This window comes from Zalophus californianus, chromosome 14, assembly GCF_009762305.2.
Source record: "Zalophus californianus isolate mZalCal1 chromosome 14, mZalCal1.pri.v2, whole genome shotgun sequence".
NCBI classification, from domain to species: domain Eukaryota; kingdom Metazoa; phylum Chordata; class Mammalia; order Carnivora; family Otariidae; genus Zalophus; species Zalophus californianus.
In genome coordinates, this window is record NC_045608.1 from 58165429 (window position 1) to 58185471 (window position 20043).

A 20043-nucleotide genomic window follows, 5' to 3' on the forward strand; every position below is an offset into this window, starting at 1 on the left:
TTTCAGAACACCCACCACTTTGGAATGTGTCCTCAGTCATCTGCAGTTTGTGCTCTCCTTCTTTCCCTCATTCATTCATGCAGGCAGTGAATCCACAGTGACTGAAAGTCCAACTGCCAGGAATGAGGAGTCTACAAAGGGGGGGGGGGCGGTATTGGTGGTGGCTAAGATGATGTTTTATTTGAGGTTGGATTCCATTTTGCAAGACAGACAAATGGTCTTCACAGCCAAGTCTGATATGTCCCATTGGGAGGGCTGGGTCCCTGAGCTCACTGCCCAGCTGTCCCTTAACCACCTTACCCATATGGGGAATGCTCGTGGGTTCAACTTGGTATAATTTCAACGCTGGCCCAGCAGACCTCATGCCAGAGGGAGCTGTCGCTTTGCCCAGCCCACCTGCAGCAGGGCTTGGGAGGCAGGCGGATGGAGGGCCTGGAAGCACCCACATGCGTGCGGAAGCTCTGGGGCGTCTGCATCTCACACCCTGCGAGCGAGTGTGTGCGATCCGGCTTAGGACAGGACAAATGTCAGATCTTTATAAAAACCCAGAAGGAGACGGGAGCTATTCACTAAACGTTCTCACTAAACATATTCTTTTCATATTAGCATCACACAGAAAGGGAGAAGGGAGAGAAAAGTGAGTACAAAGAGGGGTTGGAGAGCTGAAGGCCTTTGAAAGTCACTGGGAGCGGGGGCTGGAAGGAGCCCCGGGGTCGAACCAGGAGCCCTCACCAGCCCGTGGGTACAGCTGGGGGAGGCCACCAGCTCCCTGCCTCCCAGCATCAAGGGTGCTGCTAGCTGCCCCCCAGGCCACAGCTAGCCTCTAGACTTCAACGCGGCATCAAAAACGTTGAGGCAAACCGAGATACCTATCAATGAAATGACTTGATATCGAGGATTTGCTTCAAAATAATTCATGAACTGAAGCTAGGTGGGGGACTCCTGGGGGCCTCAGTCAGTGAAGCATCTGACTCTGGTTTAGGCTCAGGTCATGATGTCAGGGTCCTGAGATTGAGCCTGTGGCTGGCTCGGAGCTCAGCGGCGAGTCTGCTAGAGATCCACTCCTGCTGGCCCTCCCCACTTCACATTGGTGTGCGCACATGCACTCTCTCAAAATAAACAAATCTTAAAAAAGAAAAAAAAGCTAGGTGGTACATGGATGTTCATCATGCGAGTATGTCTACTCTTCATCATGCTTGAAATAAAAAAATGTATGATAATAAGCAAAAAGTCCTTTAAAGGGAGGCGCTCCAAAGAAATAAAAAATGGCAGGTAGAATGCTAGCAAAGGAATATAAACATAGAATATAGGCAGAAATTAATGAGAATTGTGTCTTGGCTTTTCTTAAATAACACTGCAAATCAGGGGTTCTGAGCCAGGGGATGATGGATGAGCTGCAGTCCCTGAGCTCCCTGTGCAAAGTGACCTGATAGTTTTCAAAGAGTCTGTGACTTTCCCCCGGAGGTGAATAAATTGTATTCTCTCTTAAATATGCTATGCATTCATTAGTCACTGGGGGTGTGAGGGCTTATTATTTAGAACCGGCATATTCACATCTGGACCCCATGTTTTCATCTCTCCTCTCAGTCAGCCAGATCTGGAACAGAACAGAATTGACCAACCCGCTTCATGGCCCAGCTCCCAGGAGGCAGCTCCAGGGGGCCCCACAGTCCCTGAGCCTCGGCAGTGGAGGTCGGGGAGAGCGGTGGCAGAGAGAAGGATACGCAGTGGCGAGGGGAGGCCAGTGAGGCTCCCTGGGGTCTGAGAGTGGAAGGGGGAAAGGGTGTGGAGGCTGTCATCCTCTGGCTTTTGGCTGGGAATGTCCAACAGAGACCATGGTTTTGAATAGTCTGAGGCACAAAACCCAGAGAATTCCTTAGAAAACACCTACCCATTCCTCACAGGGGAGCATAACACCGGATGTGACGTCATGTCCCTTGCAGTGAATTCTTTCAAGAAGACCCGCTCCACACAAACTCCCCAGAATGGGCAGAGCAGGCTCTCACCTGGGCTCACAGCCTCTTGGGCTAGGGAATTGGGGTTCATTTAGGGGACCTTGGGGATCTCATCGTGGAATCATCCTCACAGTTAAGGGTGAAGGCCTGCCCCATTTCCTAATGCATTAGGGCTAACATTTCACAGGCTAGTGTGAGAAATAAGGACATGGCCCTTGGCCTTGGGAACGGAAGTGGGAAGAGAGGATGGAACACGGGGTCCAGGCATTACTCTGGAGCTGGGACTCTGGCCTCTGCTCTCTATCACCCTGCTTCCGGGGAGACATCTGAGGGCTGAAGTCATTCCCCACTCTCCCACAGGAGGGCACAGACAGACCGACAAGGACCCTGTCTCCCAGCACGCCTGTCTTCTCCCTGACCAGGTTCCTGAAACCCAGAAGCTTGCCTGCCCTCTCACGTGGAAAGAGATGGAGGCCCTTGGTGGGCTCTGCCCATTCCTAGAGCAGGCTGCAGGGCTGAAGGGAATGAGACAGGCTAGAGAAGAAGGTCTGTCCCAAGGCAGGGGCTGAAGAAGTCTCTTGGCTGATCTGCTTCTGTCTGGGCTCTCACCTCAGAAGGACCTGCTCCCTCCTTGCCACCTCTCCACCCCCAAGTCCTGGTTCGATCCTTCCTCCTTTGGAACACCCCCCCCACCCCAACACACAACACACTTTGCTTCTCAACCCCTCCCCCTGGCTTTCAGGCTTTGGACATCTATGTCCTGAGAGAGAGAGGTGGGAGGGAGCCCGTCAGGAAGCTCCTTCCTCTTTACCCCCTGCCCCCAGAACCCTGACTCTGAGGGCATCCTCCAGAACAGCGTTCTCCATCCATGTAAACTGTCAATGCAGTGCAAGGTGCAGGACGAAGCGAAAATGCTTGGTGGCAAGTTTTGGGTTGGGTCCTCACCCTTCCTTGACTGCGGTCCCTGCCTCCACTGCCTCCTTCCCAAATGCCTCACAGTGCTTCACCCCCACCCCAACTCAGGACAGGTGGCCTCAGTTTCCTCCTGTTGGGGAGGAAAGGGGGACTTTCTGTTGCATCTGGGCACTATGGCCATATCTGCCCAGGAACCAAAAGAATAGGTTTGCAATGGAGACTTTCGGAGACACACCACAAGACGTTTCACAGTGTGGCTCGGGACCACATTTTATTGCCCCCATCACCTCCCGGAAAGCACTCCCTATGGCTGAGGTTCCAACTGAGCGCCCAGCCCAGGTAGCACATGGACTCCATGGAGGGAAGGACCAAGCTATGGCCAGTGGGCCGGCTGGCGGGATTCCGAGAAGCACAGACCACTGAAGTCTTGTTGTTTTTTTTAAACTGTGCTTTATTTAGGGCTAAGCTGGAGAAAGCGTCATCCAATAGTTACAGAAGGTTACAAGGAGTTTTAGGGAGTTGAGTGTGAAAAGAGCAGTTGTACTGAACTGCGGCTGTTTTTTTTTTTTTTTTTTACAACATCTGGACATCCTAAAAGGAGGAGCCAAGAGAAAGAAAAAGAAAATTTAAAAAAGAATAATTAACCAACGAAATAGACAGAAAGAAAGGAAAGGCAGGAGGCCTAAGAGGAACCAGACAGTTGTTCTTCTAAAGCAAAATAAAAAAAGCGGGGGGGATGGTAGGTCCGAGAGCCCCCTGGCCTCCAGATGACCTGGACATCAATGGGAGGAGGGTATCAAGGCAGAATGCCAAAGCAAGTCTTCCCAACGGTGCAAATAAATTATAATAAATATGTTATACTTTAAAATATATGTGTTCTTAAATAATTCAGTGTTTTTTTCTGATTCTGAGTTTTTTTAAGCAATGTCTTTTTAACTGCTCTAAAGTCATTTACCAAAGATAAATATCGTGCTTTCATTAAATAGTTTTCCTTGTTTTTTTCTCTATCATTACAATTAAAAGTCCTACAAAATATGCAAATTTATTTACAGAAAAACAGAGCCGGCATCATTTAAACATCCCTGTTTTTCAAAATTCCTTGTAAACAGTTTCAGAAATTCTTCAAAGATTGTTTATTTTTCTCTCTCTTGTTTAAGGTTTTTGTGTGTGTGTGTGTTGCTTAGTTGTTTTAAGATGAATTTCCCAGGTCTCCCTTGCCCGGAAAGTCTCTGGAGCAAGCATGGAAGGCGAGTGAAGCGGCAGGTGTCGAGGGCTTGCGGAGAGCGGGCGAGCGCGCGCAGCTCCCGAGCGAAGCAGGCGAGGGTGGGCGGTGGGCCCTTCCAGCGACGGCGCGGCCCCCACCGGGCGCTGTGAGCGACCGGGAGCCCGCAGGTCTGGGTGAGTCCGGCCTGGCCCTCGGGGTGCACGGCGGCGTCCGACAGCACTCGCGGGGAGAAGGGATCGATGCTCAGTCTAAACTCTACAAAAGTACAGTCCTACAACATCTGGGGTTTTAGCAGTAACGCTAACTTCTATAGGTTTTTTTTTTCTTTTTTCTTTTTTTTTTATTTTTTGCTTTCCTCTAATTTTTCTTCTATTATATAGGTATTTTAAACTTCTCCTTTTTAAAATTCTGTACAACTATTATGATTTTAAGAGGGGGAAGAGTTAGAAGCATTTACAGACTTTTCACAACAATTATCTTGCCTTGTAAGTCCCTTTTTTCCCCTCCTTGTTTTCTCACACTTCACGGTTAATGAGTTTTAATATTTTTGTTGCTTTCCCCAAATATCCACCAATTTGTTCATCTTAACAGCTCCATCCAGACATATAATACAGAAAACCATAGGAAAGTGTCATAGACTTGAATGAGGGTAATCAAAGCGCCTCTCAAAGTATCAAAGAACTATTATCTTGCTGTTTTAAAAGCATTGAAGCATTATTTTTCCTTTTTTTTTTGTTTTTGCTTTTTTTGTTTTTTTTTAAATTTTTTTATTACATTTTTCATAGAATCGCTCTAAGCTGTTTCAAGAACAGCCACGAGGCAGGAAGGAGGTTCTCCTCCATCCCCCTCTATTTGACATAGAGCTACACAGCTGCAATAAAAAGTTTGGTCCTTTGGTCCCTAAATAGCTAAAGGAATGACAGATAGAGATGCTCAGTGGCGGCCTCCCAGCCGCCCCCTGGGGACCAGGCCCCGCCACACCGCTTGCCCCAGCCTGCCTCAGGCGCCCACGGGCTGGAAAAGCCCCGGGGATCGGTAAGCAGCGTCTCTTCCCACTTCCCAGCCCTTCAGCCTCCCCATCTGGTCTCAAGTTGTTTTGTTTTAAAGTTGCCTTTTTTGTGTTTTTTTTTTTCTCATTTTTCTTCATCTTCTTCTTTGTGTCATATATATTTTCCCCCAAACACGTGCCCTCTGAACTCCACAGACGCTATACTTTCCTTGAAGAGGTGTTACAGTCACAGAGAGTGTCTGGAGTCTTCAGCTTGATTGATATTGGCTGATATGTCAAAGATGTCATCCAACAGTCCTCATTTATAAATACAGAGAGAGAGAGGTTTGTTTTTTAATGTAGCCCGTTCAGCATCCTGCCCTAAAATGAAGAAAATCAGGGCTGATTAAGCCAAGAGAGGAAACACAAAATGCATCCAAACACCAAAAGGACCCTGCCTCAGGGGTTAGGGTGGGAGCTCTGGGGGATAGCGGGAGGGAGGGGAGAGACCAGTAGGAGAATTAGTCATGATCATGATACATAAAAAAGAAATCGACTCTTCTGTTCAGAGTAAGAAATCACTGGAGGTCTAGTGGTGATGGTTGTAGCTGAGGTTTTGTTGTTGGGAGAGGGGTCTCGATTTGGGTTCCTTTAGAGTTCTGGAATGGGGGGGCTAGATCGAAGGGAAGAATTTGGGACTGTGGGATATGAATTCACAATTAAACCGATGTCTGAGGGATCTAGCCCAGATACAATATGTATACAGAAGCCTAGCAAACAAGACAGCAAAAAATCTAGCAGACCAGCCCCCTCCTCCCCTGCTTGAGGAAAAGAAGCAAGACATCCGTGCCATGAATTTCGCTGAACCGTTGCCCAGTTTCCGGCCAACCGCTTCTTTCCCGAGGTCAGTAACTATTTGCGAGGCTATGTATACATATGTATATCTGGATATATGTGTAGAATATATTCACCTGCACATATGTGGATATACATGGATATGTGTGTACGCATATGCATAGATACACACATACACACACACATAATATTTTTCTCATACATGCCAGGGAATTTAGAGGAAATTCGGAACTTCAAGGGAGCGGATGGGAGAACCTAAACAAAGTCAGAACAGATTTCATCATCAAGCTCAGATAAATTAACTCAGTTCTCGATTTTGTTTTGAATGGTGACTTTTTTTCTTTTGGTGTTTTGTTTTGCTTTTAAGAAAAAAAATCATGATCTGACTAGAATCAGAAGGAGAATGCTTAATCATTGTGAATTAACAAATGAGACTCATCTCCATTATAGCAAGCAGCTTCCACTTATACATGGGGGTGACTGGTTACATCAAGAAAGTTAGAACCGCAAAGCCCCCAGTTGAGGGGACAACGTCATGCGTATATCAATCCATGCTGGCAGGTTTTTCACACTGTTGATTCAACAAACAGCAAACCGTACACAGCAGTCTAAACAATTACAACACCAAATAAAATAATAATAAAATTAAAAAACACTTGTCAAGGACCCTTTTTCAGTTGTAAACAAAAAGGTGCATTTTGCTTTTGTCAGTACTGTTTTTTCCAAACCAACCAAAAAGCCCCCCCCACCCCAGTTCCCCCGCCTCCCCTCCCCACATTTAATTTAGCAGAGGTGGCTACAATACAAACCTTACAATTGTTACCAGGCTCTCTCTCAGAGGCCTCTGGCTTTGTACTCTAGTTTTTTTTTTTTTTTTTTTTTTTTTTGGTTTAGAATTTTTTTTTTTAATCATTCTGTTACAGTAGAGATTTTGTTTTTGGTTTTGGTTTTTGTTTTTCCTTTTGAAGTGAGATTTAAAATAGCCTAACTGGAAAAAGACCAGACCTAGGAAAAGTGTCAATTGAAAAAGGCCCCCAAATTTCTAGAAAAAAATAAAATCACAATATTTTCAAGTGCAAGTAAATCAACCACGCATAGATATTTTTTAAGATGTTTTCCTTATTTTTAAGAAAAAAAATAATGGTTTGCACAGTTAAATGATCCCATGTTCGATAATTCAGGAATTCATCTTTATTTTTACTATTTTTTTTGTTCTTTTGTTTTGTTTTTTTCTCTATGTGACATCTAGAGAAGCATAAAAAACGCTGAACAAGAAAAACCAAACAACAGAAAGTAAAACCACTGCAAGCACCAAGAACAAAACAAAAATGAGCACAGCAAAAAAGATTGTGGCAGCACAAAAGTCAAGAAAATGCACGTGTGATCATGACTGGCCAATCATCAACTGATACAACATCCAAGAAAAACGCTCCAATCACAGCACCTCCACGAAACTTGACGGCAATTGTCATGCAACCGATTCTTAGCCTTGTTACATGACGCCATCATGTCACACTGTGAACTTTGAGTTGATTTGAACTTACGGATGGGGGACTGTTTTCTCCACTCTCATGTGATTACGTGAACTTTATTCCTAGCTCAGCGCGAGACTGTGGTGGATTTGACTGGCCCTGGTTGGGTTGTTGGAATTTGATTGAATGACAAAAGAAGAAAAGATTTTTATATATATTTATATATGTAGAGAGAGAGAGAGAGAAAGAAAGAGAGGACAAGAGAGTGTGGGCAAGGGGGAGGGAAGAGGCAGGGGCAGGTTGGGTGGGGTCGGGGAGTGTGGGAGGGCAGGGACAGTTGGGTGGAGGGTGAAGAAGGGCAAGGAAAAGTTAAAACAAAATCAAAAGGAAAAATATTTATACAGCACCAGACCATAGCATCAATCTAAAAGCTCTGATGAGAGAACAGCAGTCAAATCATAAGAGAACTGAAAAGAACTCAAAGGATGGAGGAAGCTGGCAGACAAACGACATGGGCACATCAACACACACACACACACACACACACACGCACACACATACGCACACACGGTTGTTTATGCAGACACGTGGTACGCTGTGAACAGTAGCAGAACCTCACACAGGGCCACTAAGGGCATCCATCATGCGTCGGGAGGATGGAGAGGGGCGTGCGCAGTTTGGCAAGAGGGCTAGGAAAAAATAAAACAGCCCCTCAAACCACCGTGGCCAGCAAGCAGATCAGGGAGCACGCTCTCTGCTTTGTATCACCCTCGGTTCTCTCTCCCCCGGGGTGGGGGGGCCACGCTCTCCGCACTCCCCCAGCCTTCTGTGGCATCAGCCTGTGGACCAGCAGAGGGAACCTGTCAGGGTCACCCTGAACGGCGGGGTCGACCAGAGGCTGGCTAAGGTGACTTGTATCCCAGGGGTCCATTCACGGGGCCCTGTGCTGCCGTAGTAGAGTCCACACCAACAGCAACTCAGTCCTCCCACCCCTGTGGTCCAGCCGTGGCCACCCTCCCCAGAGAAGGCGTCTCCTCTGCAAGAGCACCCACTGTGTGATGTTACGGTCCTCTCCTCTTCTGCTCTGCCCCAACCCTCTTTTCTTAGAACCTTCAGAAAACGAACACGTTCAGTTTGGAGACTGAGAGTAAATCACATCAGTGTTACTGGAATTCTGTGAACACGCCTTGGCATTGCTGATTTCATTTCACGATCACCTCATGCCCTTCGCTATGCTCCCAAGGTGGCCCATGTGGCCAAAGTGATGCTGCTTCCGGGCACCTGAAGCCTTTAGAAGGCTGCGCAGCGCTGACCCATAGAAGGACCAGAAGGAAGACTATGGGGCGCCCTGCGGGGTGGGGGTGGGGGATGTGAAAAAGGATAGTCCACCAAGGAGGGGAGTGCCATGGCCCTGGGTCTCCAGTCTCTGCTGCTGTCACTTCTGGTCTGCTGACCTCCCCTCCTCTACCTTGTCCCCCTCCGTTCACTACACACCTGCAGGTACATCTTTCTAGATTGATCCATCTCACAAGCCCTTACCTGCCTTCTTTACTGGCGGAGCCCTAGGTGGCTGGGGCTGAGTCCCCTTCTCTGTCAGGTATCATCACATTCTTCCACTTTGAGTTATCTTCTGCCCTCCTCACCACGTCACGGTCCTCTGCCCCAACCTGGAGATTTGGAGGTTCCCAGCCCTAACCCCTCCTCATGGTTACCCCTGAGCTTGCTCCCCAGCCCCCGCTCCCTGAAGCTTCTGCATCTGGCTTATCTGCAGGGGTTTCAATCCACCAGGCTTCTACACAGAGCCGACTTCCACTCTCAGCTTTGTGTCTTTCTTCAGGGAGTGTGGAAGGGGAACCTGGCATTTGAAATGTCACTGTGGGTAAGCTACCAAGTTGCTGAGGGGTGACTATTTTAAGCGCATACCCAGCCTCCAGCTCTGCCTTCACAGAACAGCTTTTCTTCCACAGACCCCTGCCTGCCTGCCCATCCGAGCTGGGCTCTTTGCTCTTCTATGGCAACTGCAACTAAGGGGCCCCTGGGGACCCCCCTCCTTTTTCACACACTCCCCCACTCCTGAGCACCTCATGGGTGCCCATTCCTCCCCACTGGACTTGCTCCTCTGCCGGCCCCCAGTTTGCCTCTAGCGGCTCTTCCGCACCTGCGCTGTCCTGGGTCCTGAAGATCCAAGCTGACCATCACGCAGCACCTCCTCAAAGCCCAGCGTGGGGAACTTGTCGTACCCACTCTTGCCCCTCACACACACACATGCTTGGCCCGATACACAAACACGCTATCACTCTCATTCAACCCCTCGGGAGCCTCCCCAAGGCTCTGCACGTGCACAGCTGGCTAGCTGACTACTCTCTTCATTAGGGAGCAGTCGGACCCCTGCCTGCAGGGATGACCCCTTCTTGGCCACCCTCTCAAAGGTCCTCACAAAGCACAGCCCAAGAGGTGGCAGCGGGGTCACTGACCAGCAAGGGGAGCTTGAATCAGGCCTGGGAAGCTCCAACTCACGACCTGGGAGAGGAAATTATGGTCAGCTGAGCCAAATCAGATGCCAGGTTCTAAACACAGCTGGGCTCCAGCCAGAGAAGGCCCCGCCCCAAAGCCGCCACCCAGCCCTGAGCAGGTGAGGCCCAAAGCACCCATACCTGCACAGCTCAGAGCAGACACCGTGCAAAAGCACACTCAGAGCCACAACTCAGGACCCAGAAGAGAGAGGACTCCCCCTGAAGTCAGACACGCTGCTCAGTGTCCTCCAACCACAGAACCTGCCCTCAGCTTGGGGCCCAGCGCGTGCTACTGATCTCTGTGGCAGGACAACGGACTTGGCTATTCTGTTCACTGGCTGTGGACCTGGCCACACTTTTGCCCAGTTTTCTTACCTTTGCCTCCTCCCTCTTAGTTTCCTGGTAAAGATTTCTTGGAGGAACCCCCACTTTAGTACAAGGTAATGAGCCCAAGCAAGCAGAGGGGCAGAGGCATCAGGGAAACCAGGAGCAGGTGGGGGGTCACACCCTCGGGAGAATCAGGATTTCGGGAGCCAACCTGACTCCACCCAGGCTGCACATTATGGAACCAGCACCCAACCACGCTCCCCACAGCTGCCCAACTGGGGCCCCCTCCTCCCCTAGATCTGCCATACTTCTGTTCTAACCTGGCTCTGGACCCATGGTGACTTCGGGTGGCCAGCTGGGCCCTGGGATCCCTCCACCCCATCACCCCTTGGCTCCTAGCTATGGCTTGTCCCTCCACCCCGCCTGCTCAGGCTAGCCCTGTCCCTCTGAGCATCTAGGACTCATCATTTGCAAACACCCTTTATGGGATTGTAAAATCGGGGGTTTTTAGCTGCTTTTGCATGCTGTTTCCTCCACTTGTCGCTGCAGTCCCCAAGCCTGCGCCTTGTCTCAGCATCTCCTTCTGTTACAGCCTCTAACAGGCTTAAGTTGGAAGGCCTGAAATCACCTTTTGTTAAAATGCTGTCTAAATGGATTAAAGGTCAACTTTATTTGTAGGAGTTATGTTATGTCATAGTTTTTTAGAAGACTGCTTAGAAGGGAGGAGCCCAGAGAAGTGAAATGTCATGACATGCCCCCTCAGATATTCAGGACAAGACTCGAGTGGGAGGGGTGGGGTGAGGATAACGGGGGGGGGGTGATCATTCTCTTTACTTAAAGGCACTTAGGAGCACAGCCTCTGGAACAAGGCTCCAGCTTCAAATCATGGCTCTACCACTCAGTAACTTAATCTTTTGTGCTCCATCTTTAAAATGGGGGCGCCTGGGTGGCTCAGTTGATTAAGCGTCTGCCTTCGGCTCAGGTCATGATCGCAGGGTCCTGGGATCGAGTCCCGCATTAGGCTCCCTGCTCGGCGGAGAGCCTGCTTCTCCCTCTCCCTCTGCCTGCCTCTCTGCCAACCTGTGCTCTCTCTCTCTCTCTCTATCTCTGTCAAATAAATAAATAAAATCTTTAAAAAAATAAAAATAAAATGGGAATAAAGACAGAGCAGTCACAGTGATATAGTTACACTTTAGACTTGTAAACTGTAAGAACTGTGCCTCGTGTACGGTAAGCACCACGTGACGTCTGGGTTCTCGGCTGTCTGGTCCTGGTTTTCCCTGGGGGAAGAACCCCTCTGCTTTCTAAACCATGCCTCTCAAGCCCTCACTCCAACTATGAATGTCGGCTGTTTCTACCCCGTGGGCCACTTCTTACCTTCTGTCCCAAACAGCAAATGTGCCTCACTTACCCCTTCCTCTGGGAACTTCTCTGACCTACAGCTTCTATCCTTGCTTGGGTTTTAGTTGCCCATAGGTCTAGGAGGCTAAGACAAGCTGCTTTCACGGGAGGCATAAGACACACCCACAGGGGTCCCTCAGAATCTCAGGGCACGGCCCTGGATCACGGCCCCTCCTTAAAAATCCTCTGATGACTCCAATACCTTGGTTTCATTAATGTAGAAATGGAAGCCCAAGAGGTCGTGCCTTCGTGGCAGAGCTGAGTTTATCTATGAAAAAGGGCTCTCTGTCCAGAAGGGGCTGCTCTCACTGACTGCCCCCCACACTCCTATGGAAGTGCACCCCCTTGCAGGCTGCGTCCTGCCGTCTGTACTTGCTGAGCCAGAAGCTCATGCGGGAAGGATGGTGACCCTCTCATCTCTGCAGGCCAGCACCAAGCCCAGGGCCTGGCCCGGGAAGGTGCCATACTCTGAATGAACATGGGTGTATGCATCTTCACACGAGCCAGAGATGGGCAGGGGTGGGAACTCAGCAGGCAAGAGAGGCGGCTTTTGCTTTTCCAGCCTTGCGGAGAGTAGAGACTCAAGCACCCTCTTTGACAGAGGTGAGTGTTGCTGCTCCTGGGCGGATGGAGGGTGTTCTGCTGGTAATGGTGGGATTTGAGACTGGGAAACTGGAGATCTCCCTCTCAAACTCCAGCCTCTGAACCTCCACGTGAGTGGCTAACTCTCACGTGCCAGGCACGGGCTTTCCACCAACGCCTCTTCATCTCGGGTCACGGCAACTCTGCTCTTCCAATCACTCCGGCCAAAAGCTGGGGGTCATCCTTGACTCCTTCTGTCGCACCCGCCTCCGATTCATTATAAACAGCATCCTGGCTCTGCCTTCCCAAAACACCAAGAACGCAACTCCGTCCTACCACACTGACTGCTGCTGCCCCGGACAGAGGGGTCCACGCACTGGCCTTCTGCTTGGGCTCCCACAGTCTATCAATGCAGCAACCAGTCATTGTGCTGACATGCAACGGGTCACGCCACTCTTCTACTCACAGCTCTCCAACGGCTCCCCAGCACCCACTCCCGCAGTCTATACAATGGCCTGCAGGTCCTGCTGGAGGTGGTCCTCCTCACCTCTGGGACCCCCTCTCCCGCCATGCCCCCATGCTTGCTCCCCTCCAGCCACTTTGTTCTGCTATTCTCCAACACACCACCCCACCCTCTCTTTGGAGGCTTTGCACTGGCTGAAAGGCTCGCTCCTCCAGATGCCGGCATGGCCCCCGGCCTCACCTTCTTCACATCTTTGCTTGAAAGTCACCTACTCAACAAGGCCTACTGTAACTACCTGATTTAACTGTAACCAACAATTCTGACACACTATATAATTTACTCTTTGGTCATATGTGCTTGTTTATTGTCTGTCTCCCCTTCTAAGGACAAGGGTCCCTGTCAGTCTTATTCGGTGCTGAGTCCCAAGTACCTAACAGTACCTGGTGCACAGTACTGCTGGTGGGAGTGGAGGGGCAGAGGGCTGGGAGACCTGCCTCTGGCCTGTGGATGAGCTGGGCCTACAGGAGCACCCAGCAATGTGGGATACTAGGCTGAAGGAGGGCCTGACACATCTCCCCCAACCCCCTCCCCCTTTCCCATGAAGCTGCTTCACCCAGGGGAACAAGTGGCCTGGAAGAGGAGCAGCCAACTATGTCTCCAGCCGCCAGGCAGGACCCAGACTGAGCAGGAAGGGCTGACGACTGCCCACTCATCACGGCCTCTGGTAAAGCAGGCAGGGTAAAGTGGTTCCAGTGCTAGGCCATCACCCTCTTCAACTTCTGCCCCAGACTGACTGAGCTACTAAGAATTGGAAGAGTGAGGGGGTCAAGTGTCTAAGGACCACCAGCCCTCAAGGCAGGAGAGATGGGAAGGGGAGAGCCAGGGAGTCTAGGAGAAGGCCCCAGGAGACGTGGACAGCTCCCCCTCCCAAACTCTCCCAGCCCCGAGCTTGCCACAGGCTCACCCCAGGGTTTTCTGGCAAACAGGATTGCCAGTGTAGACCTCCTGGATGCACGGCCCAGGGCTCGCCCCACCTGCTCAGAACGGTTTCCTCACTCCTGCTTCTCTTGGCTCTGCAACAGGGGGATGGCCACGCCCATTTCTGCCGGATGACCACAGCTCTAGGCCTGCCCCCAGGCACCCGCTGAGGAGCAGGTCGAGCTGGGCGCAGCGGGTCCAAGGCAAGTGAGGGTACAGCTCAGGAAGGCCAGAGGAGGCGGCGGGTCCGACCGGTGTCCCTTCCCCAACCCCCCGTCCCCGCGCCCCGGCCGCCCCCGGTTACCTGTGCGAGTCCTGGTCTCCCCCGGGGGACGCTCCCGCCGGCGCTCAGTATGGGCGATTGGCGTCTTTGGGCCGCTTCAGCTGCACCTTGAGCCTCTTCATGCCGATCTGGAAGCCGTTCATGGCCTGGATGGCGGTCTGCGCGCTGGCCGGGTTGTCGAAGCTCACGAAGCCTGGCGAGACACGAGGGACGAGGGCCTGGGTTTCCACGGGGCCGCCCCGGCGGGGAGGGGTGGGTGGGGAGAAGGGCGGGGCCCGAGAGCGGGGCGGGGCGGGGCTGGCGGCGGCCCCTCCCTGCGCTCCCGCCGCACCTCGGACAGGAGGGGGGCCTCGAGGCTCCTCCCCCCCTCGGGGCCCCGCCCCGGCCCGGCCTCACGCCCCCCACAGCCCGCGAGCGCGCGGCCCCTCCCGGGGTGGGCGTGTCCGGGGCTCCAGGCCTCGCAGACCCGCGCCTCCGGGCCGGGCCTCCCCAGCTCCACCGCGGCTTTGGGCGGCGCCACTCTCCTGGGCGCCCTCGCCCCCCACCCCGGCCGGCCCCGGCACCTCAGCCCTCTCCTTCGGTGGGAGGGCGGACACACCTGCGGGTGGAGGAGTTTATTGGACACTGTCCTCCCTGACAGGAGGGGGCCTGGCAGCGGGAGGGCACAGGGTGCCGGCCTGGGGAGAGAGAGGAGTGCGAGGGGGAGGGAGGGGGGCACCCCGGAGAAAACCTCTCCACCGCCGTTTCCAGCCGCCCCCCTCGCGAGGGCCGCCTGGCCGCGGGGGAGGGCAGGGGCTGACAGCCCTCGCGGCCCTCCGCCCCCCCTCCCGGTTCTTGGCGAGCTGCCCCCAGCCAGGCTCCTGGCGGACACTTGCCTAAATCCAGTCTGACTCGCAGGAACCCACCACTTCGCGCCCAGGGGTTGTGGGCACCTCCCTTTTATTTAAAATTCCAAGCCCCAGGAGCAGGTGCTCTTGCCCTGGATTCTAAGCGCGCACCAACTGATGTATCCCCTATGAACCCCTCATGGCATCTATAATAACAATAGTAGTACAAATTAACACTCTTAGTAAAAGTTAGTTGAGAGCCTTCTCTGTGGACTAGGCACTGCAGAAGACCTTTTCACAAGGTCACTCGGTCAACTCCTCCCAACATCCCAGAATGAGATATGGAACCATCTATGGCTCCCAGTCACCTTCTGAAACAAGCAGTTCCCAGCTGGGGATGGGGTAAGGGTCTGAAAGTTAGTTTAGAAGTCACCCTTTGGGAACTTTGAATGCATCTCCTTATAGAGACTACATTGTACATCAGCATTTCCTAAACTGGCCCTAATCGGTGTTCCTGAGAAAGGGGCTTCTGTGGTCAAGTAAGCTTACCACCATGCCCCTCTGGGAAAGTTCAAGGCACATTAACAAATAAACCCCCCACCTCCCACTCCAAGTTCTCCAGTAAATAAATACTTATAGCTTTGTTTGCCTAGTATTTCCTGGAATTTATTTGACTTTAGAGGCCCTTTCTCCTGTAAAATGGACTTAGATCCTGCGAAATAAGTTTGGCCAGGTTCCCAGGCCATTCTGCAAACATGTCTCATTTAGGGTGCTTGTCCCCAACTGGCCTCTGGATATATAAGTGATAGGTGTACAGACCCCCACGGAAGCAGTAGCTGTTTTCTTGGCTAATTGTCCATGGTACATTGGGCCTGTCCTCAACCCCTCTGTCACCCTCCCCATGTGGTGACTCTGTCTTTTTACCTCTGCCCTAGGCACTGCCTCCATTGGTCTCTCTCCTCTTTCTCTTGACTCCTTCCTGCTTTTGCTCACGTTTGCTCATGCTTGGTCTGGCAGCCGTGAGCCATCAAAGATGTGTGTACACGCAGTAAGTGTACTCAAGAGTGGGTGTGTGTGAGCTCAGGTGGAATCGGTGAGTCAGGCCAGAGAAAGAGGACCGAGCTCTGTGCAAGTCCGTCCGCCACAACAGGAGAGATTTCGGATGGCCCTTAGTCAGAGAGCGGCGTGGGGCGTCCTTCTACCTGCTGCTCTCATCCCCTTGGCCGGTCCGCCACCCCCACTGACCTCTCCGCCTGACGCCCACGGGCAAGTCTTCACAGAGCAGAACAGTTTTCACACGTGTGAACTGTAGGTCTGTTACACTGCTCTCCCCCAGAGTTAGGGGGTGGTTGAGCTAAAGCTTCTCTCTCTGTCGGGAAAGAGAGCCTAACTGAAGGCAACAGCCCTCTCTCCTTCGTTGGCCTGCCCGCACAGCACTATCAGCTCAGACTCTACCTCCCCACCTGCCCCCTGCCCTCTGTGGCTCTTCTTGCCGGAAACACACGTGAGCAAAGCAGGGAGGAGTTGGGAGCACGATAAAGGGGCTGGAGGTGCTATCTAGGGCAGAGGGCTAAAGGGAAGGACAGCTGCCCAGTGGGGAGAGTGGGCGACAAGAGATCCTGGAGGGAAGAAGCCCCGCCTTCATAGGAGAGTTTAAAGTCCCCGGGAGCTCAGGGGTTGGTAAGGGTTCCAGGCTCAAGGGAACGTTTCTTCCTCAGCTAGTTCTGTTAACTGGTGAGTACTCAGGGCTGCTGAACAGGGCTCCGGACACCACCTGCCATTTTTATGGTTCCCAAGACTGTGTTCTTCCCCCCAGAGCCTCCTCCCCCATCGCTCCCAGCCCTGAGAAGGCTCCTGCCTCCCAGACTTCGGGAAGCCATGTGGGGAGGATGCCCTCCTGGTGCCCCCCCCCACCCCGCCCAGCCCTTCTTCCAACACAGCAACCATTTGTGCTGCATGTCAGCTCACAGAGGCTCCTGGAAGATTCTGTTTATGCTTACAAAGAGCAAGTGGGGCCTTTGAGGGGCTCACTTTAACACAGGACCACATTTACGCAAAGACAACCCCTCCTTTTAGGAAGAAAGGGGTCTCTGGCACCTCCTGAGGGTCTGCTCTGGCAAAGCCCCTCACACACACCACCTCCTATAACCCTCACACCGCCCCTGAGAAATGACCGCCAACGTCCTCATTTCACAAACGAGGGCACTGAGGCTCAGTGTTAAATGCCCTGCCTAGGAATGAGCGCTGGAGTTTGTTCTTACACTAAAGGCCTCCGGGAGAGTTGCCAAAAGCTCAGCTGCCAAAGCAAGCAAGAAAGAAACCACGGGGCTTAAGGAGGAAGCACTGAGCCAGGCGGGCATGGCAGAAGCCTGTCCTTCTCTAAGGCCAGTGGGTGTTTAGCACTAGAAGTCTGTTCGGGAACAAAGAGCCAGCGTAGAGGGATACAGAGGATGATTTTCAGAAAAAAAAAAAAACAAAACAAAACAAAACAAAAAACAAAAAACAGGGAAAAAACCTTGGTCCTGGAGAATTTAAACAGGCAAATGGCGGGGGTAGTGTCTGGGGGCAGATTCCAAGGAAATGCCTTTGAAAAAGTGGGCTGTGTCCCCACCAGGGACAGCACAAAGGCTCCGGGGACGTGGCCGGAGAGCAAGCCTGCTGGCCCGGGTGCCCAGCGCTTGGTGGGCTCTTAGCAGCGTCGCCTTCCGCCTGTAACATTTGAGCCTTATTTAAAGAGCAAATGCAATGATCTCCAGTGTGGTGTTCTTACATAATTGTAATTTGTCAGCAGAAATACCAGTCAAACAGGGGAGGGGCACAACCCTGTCTTTTTCTTTTGCTTTGTTTTTCTCATACCCAAAGAGAAAGAACTGCTGGGATAACCCTATGCCCTCCAAGTACCACACGTTTCCTGTGGCCGCTGCCAGAGGGGAAGGGACCAGGGTGCAAAGACCTTGACTGCTTTGGGGAACATGCTCTAAAACCTCACGCCATTCACGGTTCTGCAAAGTGGATCTCCTAACTGGGATCTCCTTCGCCTGTGCTTGCTGATGCTTCTGCACACTTGCACCGACTCCCCTCCACCATCCCAAGCTGTGACCGGCGTTCCCCAGGCAACCCGGGCCCCTATTCTGTTCTCACAGGCCCAGAATCTGGGGTTCAATCTGGAGATCTAAGCTTCTGGCAGACTCAGCCCTGGTTCCATGTGTGGCTCTCTGGGGACTGGACTCCTCACTCCCTGGGGACTCATGAGTGGATGTCGCTCTGGAGGAAGGGCTGATGGCGGTGAAAGAGGAAGCACGAGAGGGGGCTAAGGAGGAGTGGAGGGGAGAGGTGTGGGAATGAGGTGGGATTCCAGGAGGTCTAAAGCAAATGCAGACACAGGATCCCCAGTTGAATTCAAATTTCAGATAAATAATGAATATTTTTTTACTATAAGCATATCCCCAATATTGCATGGAACATATCGCATATAATATTTGGGACATACTTACACACCAAAAAATGCATCCATTGTTTATCAGAAATTCCAATTTAACTGGGCACCCTGTATTTTATCTGACAACCAGACTTCTAGATCCTCCCGAGTCCCCTGTCCCATCTCGCATCCTGCCACCACGCACATTTCCTAAAAGCTGTATTTTTATTCTATTATCCTCAGGTCAAGGACCTGCTATCATCTCCCACTGCCTCCATCCCGGAAGCCCTCCCCCAACACAGCCCCTCCCTCACAGCTGACCTCCCCTGAACCCTTCTCCCCAAAGCCTCCTGCCACTTCCTCAGTCACTGTCCTTTCTTGTCCTCCCCCGCCCGCGCCCATTCTCTTGGCCCTCCGTGGAACTCCCTCCCCTTCCTCACGTCTCTGTACATCCACCTGCCTTTCTCTTTGCTCCATTACTTGGTGCCTTGCAGACTTCAGTGCTGCGCAGTAGGCATGATTGTCATCTAAGCCCAGACCTGAGGCTTCCTGAGGGCAGGACCAGTTTGCTCTTCCTGACTCCTCAGCAATGTGGCTCTGGTGGCCTGAGGGAGTGGTGGGGGAAGGAGGGTTCAGTGGACGGCAGGAGGGGAGCAGAGAGCGGGGTAGACAGAGAAGGGCGGCAGGGGCAGGACAGAGAGGTGGACAGAGGAGGCCAAGGGGCAGACAGGACGGGGGGGGGGGGGGGGCGGCCTCAGCGGGGCAGACCCCTCCCCCCCAAGGCTCATGCTCCACGTCCGCCAGGGCCTCGAGGATGGCCAGAGGAGGGGATGCTGGGAGAATGGGCTCTGCTGGATGCCCCCACCACCCTGGCCCAAGGTGACTCCTTCCCCTTCTCGGTGGATGGAAACTGGGCCTTGTGGAGGGCGGGGGAACCTGTCTCTTGGACTGGGATGGGGGAGATGGGGAGCGGGTGGGGGGCAGTGGTGGGCAGGGAAAGCCAAGAAGCCAAAAGAACAGTCTCAGAGAGAAGAGGGGTGGAGATGGAGGCTGGGGGCGGGGCCTTAGGGAGCGCCTGGGGCTGGGGGCGATGTGAAGGAGGAGGTTAAAAGCAGTAGGACACCGGACACTGGTAAATTGGTGCGAGCACCGCCCTGTCCTGGGTGAAGCTAGTTGGTTTGTTATCTTTACCCACCAAAGCATTTACTTTGGTTAGTCGCCCGATCCACAAACACTTTCGAGGAGATGACATTACCGAAAGGGAGGAACATCTGCATCAGCTCAGCGTCCCCAAACTCCTGGGGCAGATGGTAGATGAACAGGTTACAGCCCTCGGGCCCTGCGGTGGGGGGGGGGGGGGGGGGGCGGGGAGGAGGGATGGCGGGGTGGGGGGAAGAGAGAGACAGAGGAGAGGTGAGCGAGTTAGGCAGCGGCAGCAGGGAGGGGGGCAAGGTTGGGAGGGGGGGTCTCATCCAAGATCCAAGGGCGGCCACTGAGGAGTGGGGACTGCTGAGCCCCAGTCTGAGCTCTGGTCTCCGCCCTGCCCTTGGGCAAGTCACTGAACCTCTCTGTGCCTCAGTCACCTTTGCTGCAAAATGAATCTGTAACAGGGTGCCTGGCAACTCGCTCCAGGGGCGGAGCTGACCCGTGAAGGGGGTCAACGTGCCAGGGCCAGAGCAGCCTGGGAGATAAAGCGCTGAGGAGAGGCGCGGGGAGGGAGACCTGGGAGGGTCTGCCTGTGGCCCTCAAGCCCGGCCCCTGCTCTGGAATCGCCCCGGGGCAGCCATGCCCTAGGCCACGTGAGAGGCTTCACTTCACCTCCCACAGGCAGGCGCCAACTC

The 20043-nt window shown here is 52.7% G+C and overlaps 1 protein-coding gene across 34 annotated transcripts in view; it reads right to left on the reverse strand.

Moving 5' to 3' along the window:
- Nucleotides 1–3300: 3300 nt before the first annotated feature.
- The window catches only part of CELF4 (CUGBP Elav-like family member 4), a 297038-nt gene continuing 280295 nt past the window's right edge, over nucleotides 3301–20043 (reverse strand). For 8 of the 34 annotated variants that reach the window (XM_027576203.2, XM_027576201.2, XM_027576202.2 and 5 more), the window contains exons 11-13: nucleotides 19458–19541; nucleotides 13979–14150; nucleotides 3301–5464 (exon numbers count right to left, since the gene is read on the reverse strand). In XM_027576203.2, the coding sequence (XP_027432004.1) occupies nucleotides 14023–14150; nucleotides 19458–19541 (212 nt within the window). In that variant the 3' untranslated portion in view covers nucleotides 3301–5464; nucleotides 13979–14022. Of the gene's footprint in view, nucleotides 5465–7482; nucleotides 7570–7727; nucleotides 8250–13978; nucleotides 14151–14555; nucleotides 14635–18662; nucleotides 18808–19397; nucleotides 19542–20043 lie in introns of those variants that run through there. The other 26 variants (XM_027576211.2, XM_027576209.2, XM_027576210.2 and 23 more) reach the window with 8 other exon arrangements.